Source organism: Sodiomyces alkalinus (assembly GCF_003711515.1).
Source record: "Sodiomyces alkalinus F11 unplaced genomic scaffold SODALscaffold_9, whole genome shotgun sequence".
NCBI classification, from domain to species: Eukaryota; Fungi; Ascomycota; class Sordariomycetes; order Glomerellales; family Plectosphaerellaceae; genus Sodiomyces; species Sodiomyces alkalinus.
In genome coordinates, this window is record NW_021167087.1 from 1,788,687 (window position 1) to 1,807,075 (window position 18,389).

Sequence of the window (18,389 nt, forward strand, 5' to 3'; positions counted from 1 at the left end):
ATGCTGGCCGCATCTTTAGGGCTTCCTGCTCGCAGCCAAGTCTAAGTTCCATTTCTTAACTGGTTACTCATATTGGCCACTACCGTCACTACAAACCGATGACGCCAAATGTGGTTCAATATCGGCGCTATGATACAGCAGAAGCTGAACAATCCCCTTACGGCACCGGTTCGATGCCGCTTAAAGTACAGTCCCGTATTTGCCCCTCGAGGAGCGCGCCGCGCCCCCTTTTTTCCTGCGAGCGCCGCGTTGACATCAGCTTCTCGAGTAGGAGCTGAATGATCGTCTCGTGGCCTTGACCAATGCCGTGTGTTATGCCGAACAGCCCTATTACCTGGTACAGAGTAATATCGGCGCCCCTACCGAGTAGAAGTTGAGTAATTGTCTGGTGGCCTCCGACCGCTGCCGCCTGAAGTGCTGTTCCGAAATACCCGCCCTGCGCGTTGATATCGGCGCCGTTGTCGAGTAGAAGTTGAGTAATTGTCTGGTGGCCTCCGGCCGCTGCGGCCTGAAGTGCTGTTCCGAAATACCCAGCCTGCGCGTTAATGTCGGCGCCGTGATCGAGTAGAAGTTGAGTAATTGTATGGTGGCCTTTCCACACTGCCGCCTGAAGTGCTGTTCCATAGCACCCACCCTGCGCATTAATATCGGCGCCGTTATCGAGTAGAAGTTGAGTAACTGTCTGTTGGCCTTGCCAGGCCGCCGCCTGAAGTGCTGTTCCGTAGTAGCCACCCAGTGCGTTCACTATTGCCCGTGTATTATCCGGCGCTTGAGTCCTCTCTCTGCAATCCGCCTGTCCTCCTTCCAACACCTCCTGGGACTGATTGACACCATCTGTCAAGTAAGCAGTGTCTCCACCTTGAAGGAGGTTCACTATAACAGAATCGATACCCAGAAGGGAAGCGTAGTAGAGTGGAGAGGCTATCTCGTCTGTTAGTCGAAAGCGGTCTGCATCCCAGGTCGCTACCCACTTCACAAATAATGAGTGGTGAGTGAACAGTTGCAGGATTTGGGCTTCGAGTCTATCAGCCCGTCCACTTCGGTAATGTTCTGGCCAGTATCGAGCGGCATAGAATTGTAGAGCCAAGGTGGCTGGCTCAAGAGGTACGAGCTCCCTTAGAACAGCGAGACAGATGGAAGCCACGTCTGTATGGGCATCCTGCGGTACCACACGGTAGAAACCGGCGTCGATCCGTTCGGATCCCGGGTCTAGTTCTAAGAATTCACGAATAGAGAAATGTGCGAGTCGCACGGTATCGCCATAGTACCGATCCTTGTCTATCTCGACGAGCCCCGGACATACCCGATGTATCGCCTCAGCGTTCTTGAGTTTGCGCTTTGTATTATACGTCGGTGGATCGTCAAGTTGAACGGCGATTGCGTCAGTAAGCTCGTCGACCTTCAAGGGCCTGCTAGCACAGCAGAGTACTGCCAACATTTGCCGGGCATAAGGCTTCGACGCAAGTGGGATGTTGTCGAGCATTCGTCTGTACGTCTCGTCGAGTGTTGGTGGTAAAGACTCGAGTTGCTTCTCGAGCAGGTCCTCACTCTCCGGACAGTCGGCTAAAATTTTGAATTGACACTCCACCCATCGGAACCTGTCTCGGGTTAGCAGAGAGCCGACAGGGTAGAGTCCGGTCCTGACAGCTAAACTTACACGCCTTTTGCGCCTGTGGTAAGCGCCGTTTCGATTTTGTCATGAAATTCGGCCCATCGTTGAAGTCGCTGCTGAAGATACTGGGAGATGAAAGACGCGATATCGCGGTCGATGAATTCGTTCTTCAACTTGATCGTCTCCTCGGGCAACGCTTTCAGTCCTTCACGAATATCGACCTCGTCTCGACTGGAAACAAGGAGGTGCAAGCCCGGCTCGTCCTTGCGTAGGTCGGCAAGGATATCTAGTAGGGTTCCACGATGCTTTTGCCTTGGGCTTTCGTCCAATGCATCCAAGACAATGTAGACGTCGTTGAAATCCCGAATGACATCATGCAGGCACTCTAGGAGAGCCGACTCCGGCGGTGTTGCGTGACGATAGGCGTCGTACAGCCCCGAGAGATGCGTATGTCCATGGCCGAGTTGGGAGGACAGCTGTAGCACGAGAGCACGTAGCATGGCTGACGCATCCTGCTTGCTTTCGTCGTTGAAAGTAAAGAAGAAGAAGGCCACACCGATGCGCGGGTGCCCCCTGCGGTGTTGGAAGACGGAGTGGATCGTAGTCGAGGCCAGCACCGATTTACCGCATCCCGCAAAGCCCGCCAGCCAAAGGAAGGAGTTGGGTTTTGTGAGCCAGGTGGTAAAGTCGGGGCCTTCGGTGAACCAGGACCCCGTGCCGGGATGCTTCCTCTTGAGAATCTCGTTGAAGTTGATCGAGGCATCCGGGGCCTTGAGCCACGCTCTGATTTCCGAGGAGACCTGGCTCCCCCTGACGAGGTCTAGCAGCGCCCTGTTGTCGTCGATGCTAACCTGGATGTCGGCGATACCACGCTGGATGTTGCCAATGTCGCTCTGCTGCAGCACCTGGACGGCAAAGGACAGGCAGGATATAACATCATCAACATCCTCGTTCAGCCTCTGCAGAGTACGCTCACGGAAGGGGTAGGCGACGCGGCGGCCAGCGGCGAGAAGGCCGGCCATGGTGCCAGGGCGAAATGTTTTGTCGAACTTGTTCAACTCGTCCTTTAGTCCATAGATGGCCGCGGCGCAATCCTCTACGGAGGACCTCACGCTCGAGAGTAGGTCGTCGTCTTCATGTTGGGAGTTGCGTGCGTCGAGCTGGCGACGCAGGTCGTCTAGGAAGTCACGAAGGTGAGCTAGTTTTCTGGTCGTATGGTCGATGGCGGATTGTTGTCCTCGGAAGGCCTCATAGTAGTTTATCAGGCCCTGCGATGCCGTGATGCCGAGGGATACGACACCAACTATGCTTCCGGCGACCGAGAGAGGATCCGACATTTTTACATTTTGGGGAAGAAATGACGAGGGAGCAAGTTTAGGAAGTTAGCCAAGTCGCTGCCTGATCACAGAGTCTGGCGAGGCAGTGCAGCGCAGAGGCACGGCCGACATCGTTCGATTGGCCAGGCGTTTTTGATCCATCACCGGCAACGCAAATCGTCAGCTATTCCCGATCCCTCTCCTCTTAATACTATACCCACGAAGATAGCCTAGACTATGAGTCTTGACGAGGAGGACCATCTTGTATCCACCCCGCCCCGACTGAAGTTCCAATGCAGCAGATGCCGGCTACATCCAATAGCACAACCGCGCCATGATCAAAGAAAGCGATGAATGCTTCCCAGTCTCTGTCTCAATCAATCAAGGCATTTCGAAGGCGCATTGACTAGCCTAAACGGAGTACCCAACACGTTCTCAGCGTGAAAATGTTAGTTGGCTGAAGAGTGGACGACGGAGATTCGACAGCCTCCCAAGATTTAAGCTCCTGGACGCTGTGTGAAGTTGCTACCTGAGTGGGCCCTGGGTGTACTAAGTATCTTACTCGGTAAATTCAGGCACCTTATTACCTTATTAGTGTACTTCGTGCTAAGTACACACCGAACAATTGGTGACATTTGTTATGATAGCGCTATGTTATTAGCGAAGAGGGCCCTATGAGCCTGCAAACGAATAGGCATATTTCAGATTGATTCAGGTCGAAAGCCCGATCTGGCAACATGCCAGCATGTCCACTAAGGCATTGAATCCGCGAACCATATCAGCTGGATGGGCGTCCGAGATGGAGGACGCAGCTCCCTTCAGGGTGTTACTCTACGTGGCGGATAGTTTCGAGAAATGAGAAAGCGGCCACCATGGCAGCGACACACAAATTCATTATCAGCTTAAAAGCGATACCTAAACCAACCGTAACGCCAATGATCCATCCGTTCATAGCTGCAAGAGAACCCCAGACCCAGAGGCCATGCATATAAAATAAAATAAAAAGACCCACGCCATCCGTAAGTAAAATAAAGCGCCGAGGCCATGCAGAATCACTTCCTGGACCTTCTCGCCCCCCTGCCGTTGTTCTCCGCGGAAGTTTTGGGCTTCTTCAACCTCGCAGCCGCAGCCTGGAACGCCTCCTCGGACGGCTCTTCCTCCTCGATAGCCCTCTTGTTTCCCTTTTTCTTCTTCGTCCCGGCGCCGTACTTGGCCGCCAGATTATCGAGAAAGCCCGCCCGACTCTGCTGGTTGCGCAAAATGAGGGCGGCCAGGTCGTCCTCCCCACCACCCTTGCCCTTATTACCCTTCCCCTTGCCCTTCTTCGCCTTCTTATCGCCGAACAGCTCGTCATGCACCCCTAGTTCCTTCGCATACTCTTCTGCCTCGGCCGCCTCGACCCGCGCGGCCTTGGTGCGTGCCTCGCGCTTCTTCTTGCTCTCCTTGGTGTATGCCTTGAAAGCCGGCACGTCCTCCGAGGCGATGGCCGCGTCAATGATGGCGCGGAACCGCTCGTCGTCCTCCAAGACGTTGCTCAGCATGACCGACTCGTAGACCTTGTCCATGTCGCCCTCGTGCTCCTCGTAGGCGATGAGCACGTCGTCCTTCTCCTCGTCCGAGCCCTTGTACTTCTTTGAAAACTCCGCGATGGCGTCGGCCGATATCGCGTCCCGGAACAGGTCCCGGTAGTAGTCGCTCCAGTTGAACCCATCTGCGTCGACGATGGATTCGGAGGTGGAACCGGTCGCGTCGTAGCGCTTGCGCCTAGCCGGGTCGGAGAGGATCGCATAGGCGAAGGCGATGGCTTGGAATTTTTCGTTTGCTTCGGATTTGCGCTCTGGAGGGACCTTGTCTGAAATGGGTTTCCAGTGATATTAGTTCGGTTCCTTTCAATCCCACGATGACCGGCAAGAACGAACCTGGGTGGTTTTTCAAGGCGGCTTTGCGGTAAGCAATCTTGATCTGATCGGCTGTGGCATCTCGGCTAAGGTCGAGCGTCTCGTAAGGATCGATGGTCGGGAGCTCGCCCTCGACCATCTCTTCTGGGGACGGGGATGACATGATCGGTACAGCAGTTATGCCCAGTGGTTTTCAAAGCAGATCAAGGGCCTGGGACCTTGGGACAGATTCTGGCAGAGGCACTTTACGCGTTGCGACGCGACTGGGATGCTCGGTACATACATTGTAGCTTCAACGGATCTTCGCAAATAATGTGGGGTTGTCTGGTCCAATCATCAAGCACCTACGAGTCCAAGCGGCCCCATCCCGTACCTTTGCTGACCACTACCTGGTACCTAGGTACCCTAGGTAAGGTAGGTACCTACCCGGGTTTAGGGGGGTATAGGACAGAGCCCGATAACTGGTCAGTCTGTCAACAGTCTTAGAACATCATGTCGACAGAAATTTCTCTGTCCTGGCTCTGGTCAGAGCAAAAGTCTCTGTCCGAGCTCTGACCTATAAACCCCCCCTCCCGGGTAGGTAGGTATGGTGTATTGCCTCTCCACTGAGGTATGCCAGGTATCTTCAGCGAGGGGTACTTTGGGTGCACGGCTTGGTAGGTCAACAAAGCCGCATAGGTACCCTAGGTAGGTATCCCGTCATTCAATACCTTAGGTAAGGGCCCTGCTTCCTCTCCCCTTTGCGCATTCTAATTATTGTGTACTCCGTACTCTGCTCGAGATATTTACCCGTCTCGTCTCTTACTCGTTCAAAGGCAACCGTGACAGGCATGGCCTCGTCCCCGGACACTGCGCCTCAGATCAGCCCAGGCGATCACAGAGCATACATGCAGTATGCGCTCAGCCTGGCGAAGCAATCACCACCCAAGCCGTCCAACTACAGGGTCGGGGCCATACTGGTGGACCGGTCCACCAACGTGGTCCTGTCAACGGGCTACACGCTGGAGCTCGAAGGCAACACGCACGCGGAGCAATGCTGTTTCGCGAAGCTGGCGGAGCGGCACGGCGTGGCGGAGGAGCAACTGGCCGACGCCATGGCGAACGCCAGCCCCCGCTCCCTCGTGCTGTACACGACCATGGAACCCTGTTCCCAGCGAATGAGCGGCAACCTACCATGCACGCAACGGATCCTCCGCCTGCGGCCTCTCGTGAGCAGCGTGTATGTTGGGGTGAAGGAGCCGGAGAAATTCGTGAGCGAGAACACGGGACGCAAGGCCTTGGGGGACGCCGGGATCGAGTTTGTTCATGTGGAAGGGTTGGAGCGTGAGATATTGGAGGTTGCGACGGCTGGACATGTGAAATAGAGTGACAGTCCGTATCCACACTCCGTGCGTTGGGGAATAGAGAGCATCACCACTCTGGATAGGGCTTTGCAGAGGCTAAGCGAGCGTTTGCTGCTGCTCCCCCTTTGCCATCCCATGATGGGGCCGGAACCGGGGACTGCAAGCAACGCAAGGAGCCAAACAATACAGGTCGATAAGAAGAAACATAAAAGGAAACAAGTTGTCGCAAACACCGGTTTACACGTAGATCCATTCCTGCAAACAGAGTAATATATATGTATGCTGCGATATAGATGTTTGGTTTTGCTTTGTTTGAGGGTATGCTTTTCCCTTATACGCCACGTCCCATGCGTAGCTATTCACTTGCCTTTGGTCACCCGGGATTAAATTTATACATTACCAAGTGGAAATATGATCTCAGCCAGCTGCCCTACAACATATGTACATCGATCCCTGCGGTAAGGCATTCTTGATGTAATTATGCCCAGTTGTAAAAAGTGTCGGTAATTACCTGCCTACCTTAGGTAGGTAGGTAGGTAGGTGTGAAGTACGAAGTACTTCGCAGTCTGGATGATACCGAAAGGACATCGGTACTCCGTACTTTTTTCCATTTCCGGTTGTCTGGAATTCATGAGGGTCGTTTTCATCATCATGCAACCCCCCGGTCGGTTGTGTTCCATCATGTTCTGTTCGTTAGCCATTAAGTACCTTACTCAGTACGACGTACAAAACGTGTGCTTATTGGCGTGATGTATAATTATGTAGCTCCCCGTCTCAGGCAGCCCATCCCTCTTGACTGTGCAACTAAGGTATGAGTACCTATGTCAGATGAACCACCATGTACTTTGTACGTACACCTTACATCAGAGGATTAATCAGAAGCTGGTTGTCATTCCAACTTCCCTTGTCCCCTCCCGTGTCTTGGCCTTTTTTCTGGCTACCTACTGGTATATTAAAAAGACCAAGACATGGAAAAGGCAAAGATTACATATATAAGGTACCTAGGCTATAAGATAAAGGCATGGGAAAGAAAGGAGGGCAAATCATCAACGGCAAAGTTGCAATTGTGGATGGTACCTACAACTACACAATTATTAGGTATCCCTCCCACATGACGCATGGTCAGTCCATGTGGTTTCTCGAGGCTGACCCGATCAAACGGGTGGGAACCCGGCGTTCGTGCGGGTCAACGCCACCGCCCAGCCCAGATCATCCCAGCCTGGTTTGTTTGCTGGCTCGGGTCTTGACAGGGGTCCTTCTCGGAACCCTTGCACACAACGGAGGACCATTTACCGGGATGGATGTCTACTTCGTACGGAGTGCTTTGTGCTGAGTATGCGAAGTAATAATCGTACACGGATACAAGTTGTTGGGACGGAATTTCATGTAGGAGGTCGCCCGGGTCCCTCCCTTCCCATGGTGGTCGTCAGGCTGTCACAGGCTGTCGCGGTTTCGTTTCTCAACCGCTTCTGAGAGAAGTATTAAAGCCCTCATGGTGTCTGTCTTGTAAGAACCTATCTTTGGTCGGTTACGAATGATATATTTTACTCATTCGCACGTTGTACTCCGTACTCTTCAGTCCAGAAACAACATACGTTGTATCACGAACACTACCTACTCCATACGTCTCTCTGACCTCGGGTACCTTCCAGGTTTACTCTACCTACCTACTCTGACACGAGGTACGAATACATACACAGTTCGCACGTACGTTGTAAGGTAATTACTTCATACTAATTCGTTAGTGTCCCGGCCCGGACCTCCCTAGATTATCATAAGGTAAGGTAGCTTTGAGCTCTGAGACCAAACCCACCCGTCATCCACTTCCACTTCCTTTCTCGCATCTTTCATTCCCAAGGGGGCCCCTGCACAAAGACAACGCTCAGTTCAGTTGACAAGGTAAGTATCCATAATAAATACGTTGTACTGATAATGATCCCAGCTCCCCAGCTCCCCACCTCCCCACCTCTTCCTCCTCATACAACGTACACATTCTTTCTCACCGCCAGCCCGACGACTTTTGTCTTTCGTCAACTGGCTACCAGCTACGTACGAGTTTGCTTCCCTCGTTGGTAGCTCATCGAGATTTGCCACTTTTTATTTTTGTTGTTGTTAGTATTATTATTATTATTTCCTCTCTGCCCTACTTCAATTGGGAGGCATACCATCCGAAAAGGTTGGTTGGGCTCCGTTAGCAACCACCACCGTTTCTTTCGACGACCGGCTAGAGCCGGCCAGCAACGCCCTCAACTTTGTTTGGATTTCCATCGCCAAACCTTCCAACACGCTACACTTCTCTTCCATAGCACGACAACTCGCCCTTCGCCAATTGCTCTCTTCGTCTTATAAAGAGCGAGGGAGTGTTGTCCGCTGCCAGCTGTTCCGAAAAATACCTTTAGTCCAACTGTTGACTGCCTGCCCCTGTTTAGCAGCTTTTGCTTAGCAGCTATGAGCGACTTTCAGCAAGTACGTGGCAGAGGTCGTGGTCGCGGTGGTGATGGTGGTGGTGGTCGAGGCAGTGGTCGTGGTGGTGACGGTCGAGGTGGTGGCCGAGGCGGTGGCCGCGGCGAGTTTCGAGGCGATTCTCGGGGCGGTGGAAGAGGCGGAGGTGGCCGCGGTGACTTCCGAGGCGATTTTCGGGGTGGAGGCAGAGGCGGTGGTGGTCGGGGCGACTTCGGGGGTGACTACCGGGGTGGAGGGAGAGGTGGCGGTGGCTTCCGAGGAGGTAGGGGAGGCGGCGGCTTCAGTGGTCCCAGACGGGAGGACGAACCTGAAGTCTTCCGGTACGTGTTCCATCATAACACGAATACTCCCCGGCATTTACATGTCTCCATTTCCATCCCTCTTTCGGCATGCTAACCCACCCGTTAATAGTCAGGAAGGTTTCGGGGCCCCCTCTGTTGATACTGCAATTCAGAAGCTTGAAGACTCGCTGGTCAAGGGCCACCAAGACCAAGGAACCGCCCTGGCCAAGAAGATGGCCAGTCTCAAACTTGCGGGGCCTGGAGGCGATGAAAATATCTTCCCGCTTCGTCCTGGCTTCGGTACCCAGGGCGTCAAGGTCCTCCTGTACGCCAACTACTTCCGTCTCGACGTCAAGCCCGGTGTCCTGTACGTCTACAACCTCGAGGTATACAAGGGCAACATGAGAGCCGAAGCCACGGGTCGCAAGCTGCGCCGCATTATCGAGCATGCGGTCGCCAAGCTGCGCCAGATGGATCCCAGCGCCGTCCTGGCTACCGAGTTCAAGAGCAAGCTCGTCTCCCTGAAGAAACTGCAGCTCCAGGGCGACGTCATTGATGTCGATATCGAGTCCGGCAGCGGCAACAACACCGATAGTTACGTTGTCCGACTCACAGACCCCCTCGAAGCCGACATCGCCGGCGCCCGGAAGTATGTCAACGACATGAACGACCCCACAGACCCTCTCGGCCATAGCTTCCCCAAGTTTGCCATTGCCGTCGACGCCCTCGGCATCATCCTCGGCTACAAAGGTCGCAGCGCCGAAGACGTGGCTACCGTCGGCACCGCGCGTTTCTTTCCCGTCGGCGTCGGCAGCGCCCAGAGCCAACTGGGCGACAGGAACAGGCTCTCCGCCGTCCGCGGCTACTTCCAGAGCGTGCGCCTGGCCACCGGCGGGCTTCTTCTCAACGTCAACGTCACCCATGGCGTCTTCAAAGTGGCCGTCTCTGTAGCCGAACTCCTCCGGTGGTCCGGCTTGGACGTCTTCGGTGGCAAGGGCCAACAGCATCGCGGGATTGAATCGAGGCTCAGGATGGTGAACAAGTTCCTGGCCAAGACCCGCGTTAGGTACGTCTTCAGGGACGCGAATGGCAAAGACATCGAAACCAAAAAGACCATTTGCGGCCTAGCGAACCGTCGCGAGCTCTCCCGAGCGGTGGTCAATGGTGGTGTTGTGCAGATTGACACCTCGTCCGGCTTCGGCGGCCCTAAGGAGGTCAAGGTCCGCTTTGTGCCCTATGAGGGAGAGACGACTGTCCTGGGAGGGAAACCCCCGGGACAGTACACCGTCGCCGAATATTGGAAGTGGAGTAAGTTTTGCTGTCATGCCCGATCATTTTATCATTTTATCCATTACCCCCTGAAGGGTCATCATGTTGCTAACACCAAGCTAGAATATGGGCAAGAACCGGATCCCAGCCTTCCGCTCATCAACCTCGGGACCCCCGACAAGCCCCGATATGTCCCCGCGGAGAAATGCACCATCGCCGCCGGTCAGGCTGTCAGAGCCAAGTTGTCGGGTGATGAGACGACGGCCATGCTACGATTCGCCTGCCGCTCACCGTTCGCCAACGCCCTGTCCATCACGACTACGGCTCGTGACGCACTCGGTCTCGATAACAATCCCGAACTAGATCGTTTCGGCGTCCAGGTCGACAAGAAGCTTCTCATCGTCGACGGCCGCGAGCTGATGTCGCCCCGGATCGGCTACAGAGACCCTAGGGCGGAGCGGGAGAAGGTCGCCAACACCGCCAAGGGAGGGTGGAACATGATTGACGTAAGGGTAGCCAAGGCCGGCACCGTGATCTCCAACTGGGGATGGCTACAGATTTTCGGCAACCGGTCCTACAATGCGGCCGAGGCTGTGGGGAAGTTCGTTGAACAAGTCAACGATAAGATGGGCATCCTCATCGACAAGAAGACCACCGGTCGCGGCATCGAGGTCCACATGTCTCCGCATGACAACTACGAGGCCAAGCTGCGCGACATCTTCAGGTCCCTAGCGCAGAAGGTCCGCCCGGGGACCAAATTCTTCCTCTTGGTGATCCTTCCGGCCCAGGACACGGGTCTTTACAGCGCCGTCAAGACCCTGGGCGACGTTGAATACGGCTTGCACACGGTATGTGCCGTTGAAAAGAACTTCAACAAGGCGAGCCCCATGACTTTTGCCAACATCGCGCTCAAATGGAACCTCAAGAACGGCGGGATCAACCATCGGGTCCAGAATCAGATCCCCATTGTCAGGGATGGAAAGACCATGGTAGTGGGCTACGATGTGACCCATCCCACCAATTTGAGTTTCGCTATCAGGGACAAGGAGAAGGCGGCGGCCAAGAGCAGAGAGGGGCCGCCGGAAGCCGGGCCTGAGAAGGCCGCGGAGGAGAAGGCCGAAGGGGAGGAGGCCAAGGGCGGCAAAGGCAAGGGGAAGGGCAAGGGCAAGGGCAAGGGAAAAGCCCCTGCAAAGCAGCCGGAAGAGAAGTCGGCGCCCCCTCCGGGTTCGGCAATGAAGAGGGAGGACTTGCCGCCCAGTCTGGTGGGCCTGGTAGCCAGCATCGACAAGGACCTCGGCCAATGGCCTGCGGTGGCGTGGGAGCAGCACTCGCTCCAGGAAATGCTCGATCACCACCTGGCGCGTATGTTCGGCTCGCGACTCGACCTCTGGGCCAAGCACAACGCCGGGAAGCTTCCCGAGTACATCGTCATCTACCGCGACGGTGTATCGGAAGGGCAGTTCAGCCAGGTGCTGAACATGGAGCTGCCACACATCCGCCGGGCGTGCCATGAGAAGTACAAAGCCAAGAACTTGAAGCCGCCCAAGCTGTCCATAATCGTGTCGGTGAAGCGGCATCAGACGCGGTTCTACCCGGCCGAGGAGGGCCACACGACGCAGTCCCGCAACATCAAGCACGGCACCGTGGTGGATCGCGGCGTGACGCAGACGCGGTACTGGGACTTCTTCCTCACGGCGCACAATGCCCTCCAGGGGACGGCTCGCCCCGCACACTACACCGTGCTTCTCGACGAGGTCTTCTGCTCCCGTCACGGGACTACCAGCGCGGCGGCTGATGAGCTGGAGAAGTTCACTCATGAACTCTGTTATCTGTTCGGACGGGCCACCAAGGCTGTTAGTATCTGTCCGCCGGCGTACTACGCCGATATTGTGTGCGAGCGTGCACGTGTGCACCGCTCTGAGATGTTCGACGTCTCGGAAACGGCATCTGTTATGACAGGAGGAGGAGCAAGAGGAGGCGCTGCAGACCCTCTGGACCCGCTGAGTGATCCCAAGGCTGTGCACCCGAATCTCAGGGATACCATGTACTACATTTAAGCTGCGGCTATCTGCTTTCTGTCTCTCTTTACTTGATGGTACGGGTCATATCGGACTTTCATGCGATGGATACATGAAATGTCCTTGTTGGATAAGGGATGGACGCCAGCAAAACATCTTGGATGTTAGGTGCGGTGCTCTATTTGAGGTTTGATGACAGAGACAGACTGCATTTAACTCTCTCAGGCAAACTAGCTTCGCATTACCCATGACAAGTAGCATGATGATTCTCTTAGGTCCTGTTATAACGGCCCTCCATACCCTCCCTGATCCTTAATGTTCTGATCTACGTCTCCAACTCTCTTTTTTTTCGCCCCGTAATGCAAAGTCACACTGGACCCAAGATCACCCAAAGAACGAAGAATACACCCTTCTCGTTACTGCGTGTCGTCCGGCGGCATTTCCCAGCCCTTCCTTTTCTTCCCAGCCGTCGTTCTCGGTCCCTTTTCGCCCGAAGTGTCCGTCTGACCTGCACGCACAAAACGCAAAACCCAATCTCTAACCCGCCTAGTCTTCTCAAACTGCGGGTGCGATCCTCGCTCGTCTGGCCTGGCCCTGGCAAAGTCCCTTGCGCAGTAATACCCTTCTTCATCTCCAGGGTCCAGTCTCCGGCGATGAAGCAGATACAGCTTGGTCAACCCCTTCCGCAAGCTCTGGCCGTACACGCGGCCCCTGAACACGTTCAGCGCCACGTTCTGCAGGAGTACGACGTCCTGTGTCCTCAGCTTCGACAGTCCGTCCGCCAGCAGCTCCGGCTCCTGCTTTTCGGCCGTCCTCTGCCTAACCGGAGCGGTGTCCGCACTAGGAGCAGCAGCAGGTAGCCAGAACGTCACGGCGAAGCCCGCGCGAGTTTCGTCACCCAGCAGGACCTCGACGAGGGACATCCGTGTGCCCCAGCGCGTGACGACTGTGCGAGGGGCGGCGATGGAGATGACGCCGGCGATGAGATTGACCGTCACTGTCTGCGGGGCGAGAGATAAGAGGTGTCGTGCGGAAGGGATGTCTTCCAGGTCGCTGAGGTGCGTACTCGCCGATGGGTTGCCTAGGGGTGGACGGGCGGACGAGAGGGAAGATGGATGGTCTTCTCCAATGGAGGAGAAGGACTTGGAGTTTCTAAAAAGTGAAGTTGTCTTCGTCGTATCGTCTAAGGAAGGGGACGCGGGAGGGAGTTGGGAGGAAGCGATGTCCTGGTGGCAAGCAAGGGAATGGTCGTAAAACCGCGAAAGGAGGGTCTGACGCTGTTGTTCTTGCGAGGCTACGCTTCCATCTTGCACTTCTGGGTCATCTCTCGTTGATTCAATGGAGAAAGAGAGGCTGGCGGTGGAGCAAAATTTGACATCGTTCGGAGTGACGAAGAGGTTTGGGAGCGCATGGAGGTGAGAGTGACCGGTTTCGAGATGCGGTCGTTCTAAAGGCAAAGAACGCCATGACACTTTCCTGGTGCTGCTGCAGCTCCTGTAGTTACTGGCATGCGTGCCTTTAACTGGCCCATGGTCATGAGCAAGAGAAGGTATCCCAAGAAAGGTTGAGATGGGAGCCGTGAAGTCTGTCAGAAGGTCGGCTGAAGTCCAGTCTATGGAGTTAGGATCCGGGGCGCCAGCGAACAAAATGATTTTGGGCGACATGCAATAGGCTTAATGATTCCAAGAAAAAAGTATGATTCCCCGAAGTAAAAGGATGATGAATTGCAAAGGGTAAATGCAGCATTTTAAGTCGGGAAGTTGTGCATGTTACCTTGGTGTGTGTTGCTACTTTTCGTCTCTTCACCGAAGGCATCCAAAGTCACTTTAAGATTAGGACGCTAAGGTAAGGTTTGAGTACGGGGTAAGCACTCCATATCTCACGCCGTCGCACCTGTCCCAGTGTTCACCGAGAAGCGTTGCGGAGTCACCGAGATAGGGACAATTCAAGGGGAGGTAAGGAGTAAGTAATTACTAACCGACCTACAAAGTACGCGTATGTACAGATAAGGTAATCAAGGTACTTATAATTACACTGCCGTGAATCGGAGCCGAAAATGAAGCACAGGGATATCTCAATGTAGTTTGACCTCGGCATCCACACAGTTCCCTCTTTGGACCCGCCTTGGACTTAACGAAAACATCATAGCCGAACGCCATCTCAGTGTCGCATAGCAGCAAGCCATGGACTCTTATACTCTGAAACATACGTGGCCGCTTGTGTGCTAATAGAAACGAGCTGGCTCATCTTCAATCTGCTTAGAGATTGGTCATCTACTCTTCTCATGTTGCATTGCTCAATATAGAGTCTCTTCTGCGTCTTCTTCACCATGTCTTCAGTCTTCACCATCAAAGAGCACATCATCGACGCGTCTCATATACGAGAGTTCCCACGCGCCCTAGCGAATTCGCAGGAAGATGTTCTCAAGCTCGCCGTCAAAGAATACATTCCCAAAGACAATCCGAACCCTCAACCCGGCGACGTGACCATCCTGGGAGCCCATGCCAACGGCTTCCCCAAGGAACTCTACGAGGCACTCTGGGAGGATCTCCACGCGCATGCGCGCCGTCATGGCTTCCGCATCCGTTCTATTCTGATCGCCGACGCCGCCTGGCAAGGCTATTCGGGCGTGCTCAACGAAGACAAGCTCGGCAACGACCCAGGCTGGCTGGACCATCCGCGCGACATGCTGCATCTCGTCAACACGCTCCGGCCGCCCCGCCCCCTCGTCGGCATCGGCCATTCCTTCGGCGGCAACGCCGTCGCCAACCTAGCCCTCTCCCACCCGCGGCTCTTCACCGCTGTCGTCCTCCTCGACCCCGTCATTTCCAAGTGGTCCGCCTCCGCCAAGGGTTTCGTCAACGCGTCGCCCGCCGCCAGCTCCGCGCGTCGCCGCGACCTCTGGCCCTCCCGCGAAGCCGCCGCCACCGCCTTCCGACGAAACCCGTTCTATTCCGCCTGGGATCCGCGCGTCCTCGCCTCGTGGGTGGAGCACGGCCTGCGCGAGACCCCGACGCCGAGGTACCCGGGCCAAGCCGACGCCGGCAAGGTCACCCTCACCACGACCAAGGACCAGGAGGTCTTCACCTACTTCCGTCCCAGCTGGAACGCCTATGACGCCGAAGGAAAGAACCTCCTGCGGCCCGAGCTCGTCCCGGACATGGACCCGTCGCTCAACGAGCGTTACTACACGTTCCCCGTGTACCGAGCGGAAGGCGCCAGCACCCTGGCTAGGTTACCGACCCTGCGCGCCCCGGCAATGTACATTTTCGGCGCCGAAAGCGATCTATCGACGCCCGAGCTAAGGGAGGAGAAGATGCGCGCCACGGGGGTTGGCGTGGGAGGGAGCGGCGGCGAGGCGAAGGGCAGGGTCGAGGAAGTGACCCTCGAGGGCAAGGGTCATCTGATCCCCATGGAAGTTCCCAACGTTTGTGCCGAACACTCGGCGAGGTGGATTGCCAAGGAGCTACAGGTGTGGAGGGCAGAGCAGGCCGAGTACGAGGCGTGGGCGAAGCGTAGCCGGGAGGAGAAGACGACGCTCACAGGCGAGTGGCAGAGATACCTGGGGAGGCCAGAGCGGCCGGACAGCAAGAAGGGGAAGGCCAAGATTTGAGGAGCGCTAGAGTACCTTATGACTACGGAAGTGCCAGTATCCATTACATTATCATCGTAGAGTTTCGCCGATGAAATGAGGCGGTCGGTCGGTCACGTCCTTAGTTCGGAAGGTGGCGCCAATTAATATGTTAGATGCCCACAGCCACCTTATCGAGACAAGCTGTATTATATTAGACGCGTGGAGTACCTTATTTCTATATATCTATACTTATTTCCCCTTATTTTTCCTAATACTTAGATATCCCCGTAAAGTACTACGAACTTTATTTAGATAAATATATATATATATTTTTCTGTACTTTATTAATATTCTAATAGTTATAAGCCCGGCGTTTTAGTAAAAAAACTTTATTCCGATTAATCTAATAGCTCTATCAAGGTACAACAAACTATATTATATTAGACGTGTAGAGTACCTTATTCCTATATATCCATACTTATTTCCCCTTATTTTTCCCCTAATAGTTAGATATACCCGTGAAGTACCACGAACTTTACTTAGATAAATATACACACAATTCCGCGTACCTTATTTATGTTCTGATACATTCGGTTATCCTCAGCGTGTCCCTTGTCCCTTTATAATTGGCCAGAGCTAATCGATTTTCGGGGCAATGGATTATGGGTATATCCATAATTTCGCCCCGATTGCCTGATAGTGACCAATCGCGAAACAAGAAAGCTCGCGACAACAACCACACGACCGTCGCGTCGATTCCACCCACTCCCAACTTCCAATTCCAGTGAGCTGTGATTGCGTACGCTCCGTTGTCGCAAGCCTACCGTGCTATATCGCGTTACAACATCGTCGTACCCAATAAACACTTGATTCTGCGGCAACTCATATTTTCTGGTGACTTCTCTCCTCATCAGTCACCATGCCTCCCGGTAGGTCCGCTCGCTCAGCTTCCTTGTCGCACTCTACCTGTCGCATCGCCGTTGCCGCCACATGGCTCTAGCTATCGTTCTACAACTACCTCGGATATATTGGTGCGAAAGTTCGCATTTTTTATTAATTAGGTGGCTAATATTTTCCCATTAGCCCTGAGCGACCAAGAGAAGTCCGATACCGAAGTCGAGCTTGAGGTCCCCCTCCGGAGCAAGCGCTCTACAAGCAAGGGTAAAGACAGCGTCGGTTACTCAACCGATTCAAGCGCTAAGAAGAATGGAGACGTAGATGTGAAGAAGACGCGCGGAAAGAAAGGCAAGGCCAAGGAAGAGGAAGAGGAAGACGAGGAGGTGCAGGAAGAGGGTGAGGACGAGGCTGAGGAAGATGAGTATGTCTCTACCCTTGCCGCACTATTTTTTCCGTATCGAGGGTTCACAGCTGACATTCACTGTTTACAGGTATATCGTCGAGAAGATCATCTTACACTCGGTCGATGTGCAAGTACGTTGGCACGAAAACGCTCTTTGTTCCTTACGACACCAGATCCGGGAACAGTCCGCTGACCCTTCCTCTCTCAACAGGGCAATATTACATTCAAAGTAAAATGGGAAGGCTACGAGGACGAGGCAGACCAGACTTGGGAACCCGAGGAGAACCTATTGTATGTTTACCCAGCTCCTTTTCATCACCGACGCTTGCTTGCCATGCGCCCATGAGGCATTCATGTCGCACGGGTTATCGTCTATGAGATGCTTGGTTTCTCTAACTGGAAGAGCGAAATAGGGATGGCGCGCCTGACATCGTCGCGGAATATTACCGTCAAATAGGGTCCCGCGAACTGCTTCTGGAGCAGGCCCAAGAGGCCAGGAAGAACAGGAAGCGCGGACGCGCATCGACCGGTGCCACGCCGTCCAGTTCCTCCAAGCGCGCGCGGAAGAACGGGAAGCATCCCGCCGACAGCACGCCGCCGGCCAGCGCCAAAGCCAACGCGTGGAAGCCGCCGAGCGGTAGCTGGGAGGACGAGGTCGAGACCATCGACGCCTGCGAAGATGAGCAGACCGGCAAGCTCATCGTGTATCTCAACTGGAAGAATGGACAGAAGACCAAGCACGGCACTGACGTTATTTACAAGCGCTGCCCGCAGAAGGTATGCGTCTGGAGCAAACCCTCTTGCTTTATTCCCCTATTCCCGATGGCACATCCAGCCGTCACGTCGTCGTCGCTACTCGGCCGGTAATGAAGCTGACCATATTTCACCTCTTAGATGCTCCAGTTCTACGAGAGGCACATTAGGATTGTCAAGACGGCACCTGATGCAGTGCCCGATGCGGAGTAGAACGAGTAAAATAAAGGCCCAGAATTCACCAGTCTCCGGACGTTTGTATGTCTTTCGTTAATATCTTATGTCAAGGTATTGCTTTCGTTCTGCGTCATATCATGTTACTTTGCGCTTCTTGCTGGGTCCGCCTTTCTTGGCGACGTCGTCTTGCCAATGGTTTGGTAAGACTTTGGAAGCGGCGTTTGCTAAAATGAATAAATTTAACGCAAAATTGCGTTGTTGGAGTCGGGGGAAGTGAAGTATGTATGTTTCCTCCTGATGTTGTTCGGCGGGGGATTGGAACCAGAGTCCAAATTTGACACTGAATATTCTTGCCCAATGGCAGAATCATCGTGTCGCCTTGTGT

At 54.4% G+C, this 18,389-nt stretch overlaps 8 protein-coding genes across 8 annotated transcripts; 4 read left to right on the top strand and 4 right to left on the bottom strand.

Moving 5' to 3' along the window:
• Positions 1 to 518: 518 nt before the first annotated feature.
• Positions 519 to 3,095, bottom strand: SODALDRAFT_223537 (hypothetical protein). The gene is made up of 3 exons (XM_028607356.1): positions 1,658 to 3,095; positions 972 to 1,598; positions 519 to 921 (listed from the first exon to the last, which is right to left on the bottom strand). The coding sequence occupies exons 1-3, from the start codon at positions 2,947 to 2,949 to the stop codon at positions 759 to 761; spliced, it is 2,082 nt and encodes a 693-aa protein (XP_028464416.1). The 5' UTR covers positions 2,950 to 3,095; the 3' UTR covers positions 519 to 758.
• SODALDRAFT_362431 (hypothetical protein) lies at positions 2,987 to 3,916 on the bottom strand (the record flags this gene model as incomplete). The annotated part of the gene is made up of 5 exons (XM_028614462.1): positions 2,987 to 3,112; positions 3,212 to 3,296; positions 3,360 to 3,433; positions 3,703 to 3,759; positions 3,854 to 3,916. The coding sequence occupies 5 exons, from the start codon at positions 3,914 to 3,916 to the stop codon at positions 2,987 to 2,989; spliced, it is 405 nt and encodes a 134-aa protein (XP_028464417.1).
• Positions 3,790 to 5,078, bottom strand: SODALDRAFT_315637 (DnaJ-domain-containing protein). The gene is made up of 2 exons (XM_028609297.1): positions 4,848 to 5,078; positions 3,790 to 4,780 (listed from the first exon to the last, which is right to left on the bottom strand). The coding sequence occupies exons 1-2, from the start codon at positions 4,987 to 4,989 to the stop codon at positions 3,981 to 3,983; spliced, it is 942 nt and encodes a 313-aa protein (XP_028464418.1). The 5' UTR covers positions 4,990 to 5,078; the 3' UTR covers positions 3,790 to 3,980.
• Positions 5,079 to 5,332: 254 nt separating this feature from the next.
• On the top strand, positions 5,333 to 6,435 carry SODALDRAFT_335712 (cytidine deaminase-like protein). The gene is made up of 2 exons (XM_028612527.1): positions 5,333 to 5,541; positions 5,642 to 6,435. Exon 2 carries the CDS (start codon positions 5,657 to 5,659, stop codon positions 6,188 to 6,190), a length of 534 nt encoding a protein of 177 aa, XP_028464419.1. The 5' UTR covers positions 5,333 to 5,541; positions 5,642 to 5,656; the 3' UTR covers positions 6,191 to 6,435.
• Positions 6,436 to 8,263: 1,828 nt separating this feature from the next.
• On the top strand, positions 8,264 to 12,428 carry SODALDRAFT_223586 (Piwi-domain-containing protein). Its single transcript, XM_028607357.1, has 3 exons — positions 8,264 to 8,952; positions 9,044 to 10,221; positions 10,306 to 12,428. The coding sequence occupies exons 1-3, from the start codon at positions 8,618 to 8,620 to the stop codon at positions 12,237 to 12,239; spliced, it is 3,447 nt and encodes a 1,148-aa protein (XP_028464420.1). The 5' UTR covers positions 8,264 to 8,617; the 3' UTR covers positions 12,240 to 12,428.
• Positions 12,352 to 14,041, bottom strand: SODALDRAFT_335716 (hypothetical protein). Its single transcript, XM_028612528.1, has one exon. It carries the CDS (start codon positions 13,862 to 13,864, stop codon positions 12,617 to 12,619), a length of 1,248 nt encoding a protein of 415 aa, XP_028464421.1. The 5' UTR covers positions 13,865 to 14,041; the 3' UTR covers positions 12,352 to 12,616.
• A 279-nt stretch (positions 14,042 to 14,320) lies between these two features.
• On the top strand, positions 14,321 to 16,062 carry SODALDRAFT_335717 (alpha/beta-hydrolase). Its single transcript, XM_028612529.1, has one exon. It carries the CDS (start codon positions 14,530 to 14,532, stop codon positions 15,811 to 15,813), a length of 1,284 nt encoding a protein of 427 aa, XP_028464422.1. The 5' UTR covers positions 14,321 to 14,529; the 3' UTR covers positions 15,814 to 16,062.
• Positions 16,063 to 16,693: 631 nt separating this feature from the next.
• On the top strand, positions 16,694 to 18,040 carry SODALDRAFT_345920 (hypothetical protein; the record flags this gene model as incomplete). Its single annotated transcript, XM_028613230.1, has 6 exons — positions 16,694 to 16,703; positions 16,858 to 17,092; positions 17,163 to 17,205; positions 17,286 to 17,365; positions 17,488 to 17,851; positions 17,969 to 18,040. 6 exons carry the CDS (start codon positions 16,694 to 16,696, stop codon positions 18,038 to 18,040), a joined length of 804 nt encoding a protein of 267 aa, XP_028464423.1.
• Between the last annotated feature and the right edge of the window lie 349 nt (positions 18,041 to 18,389).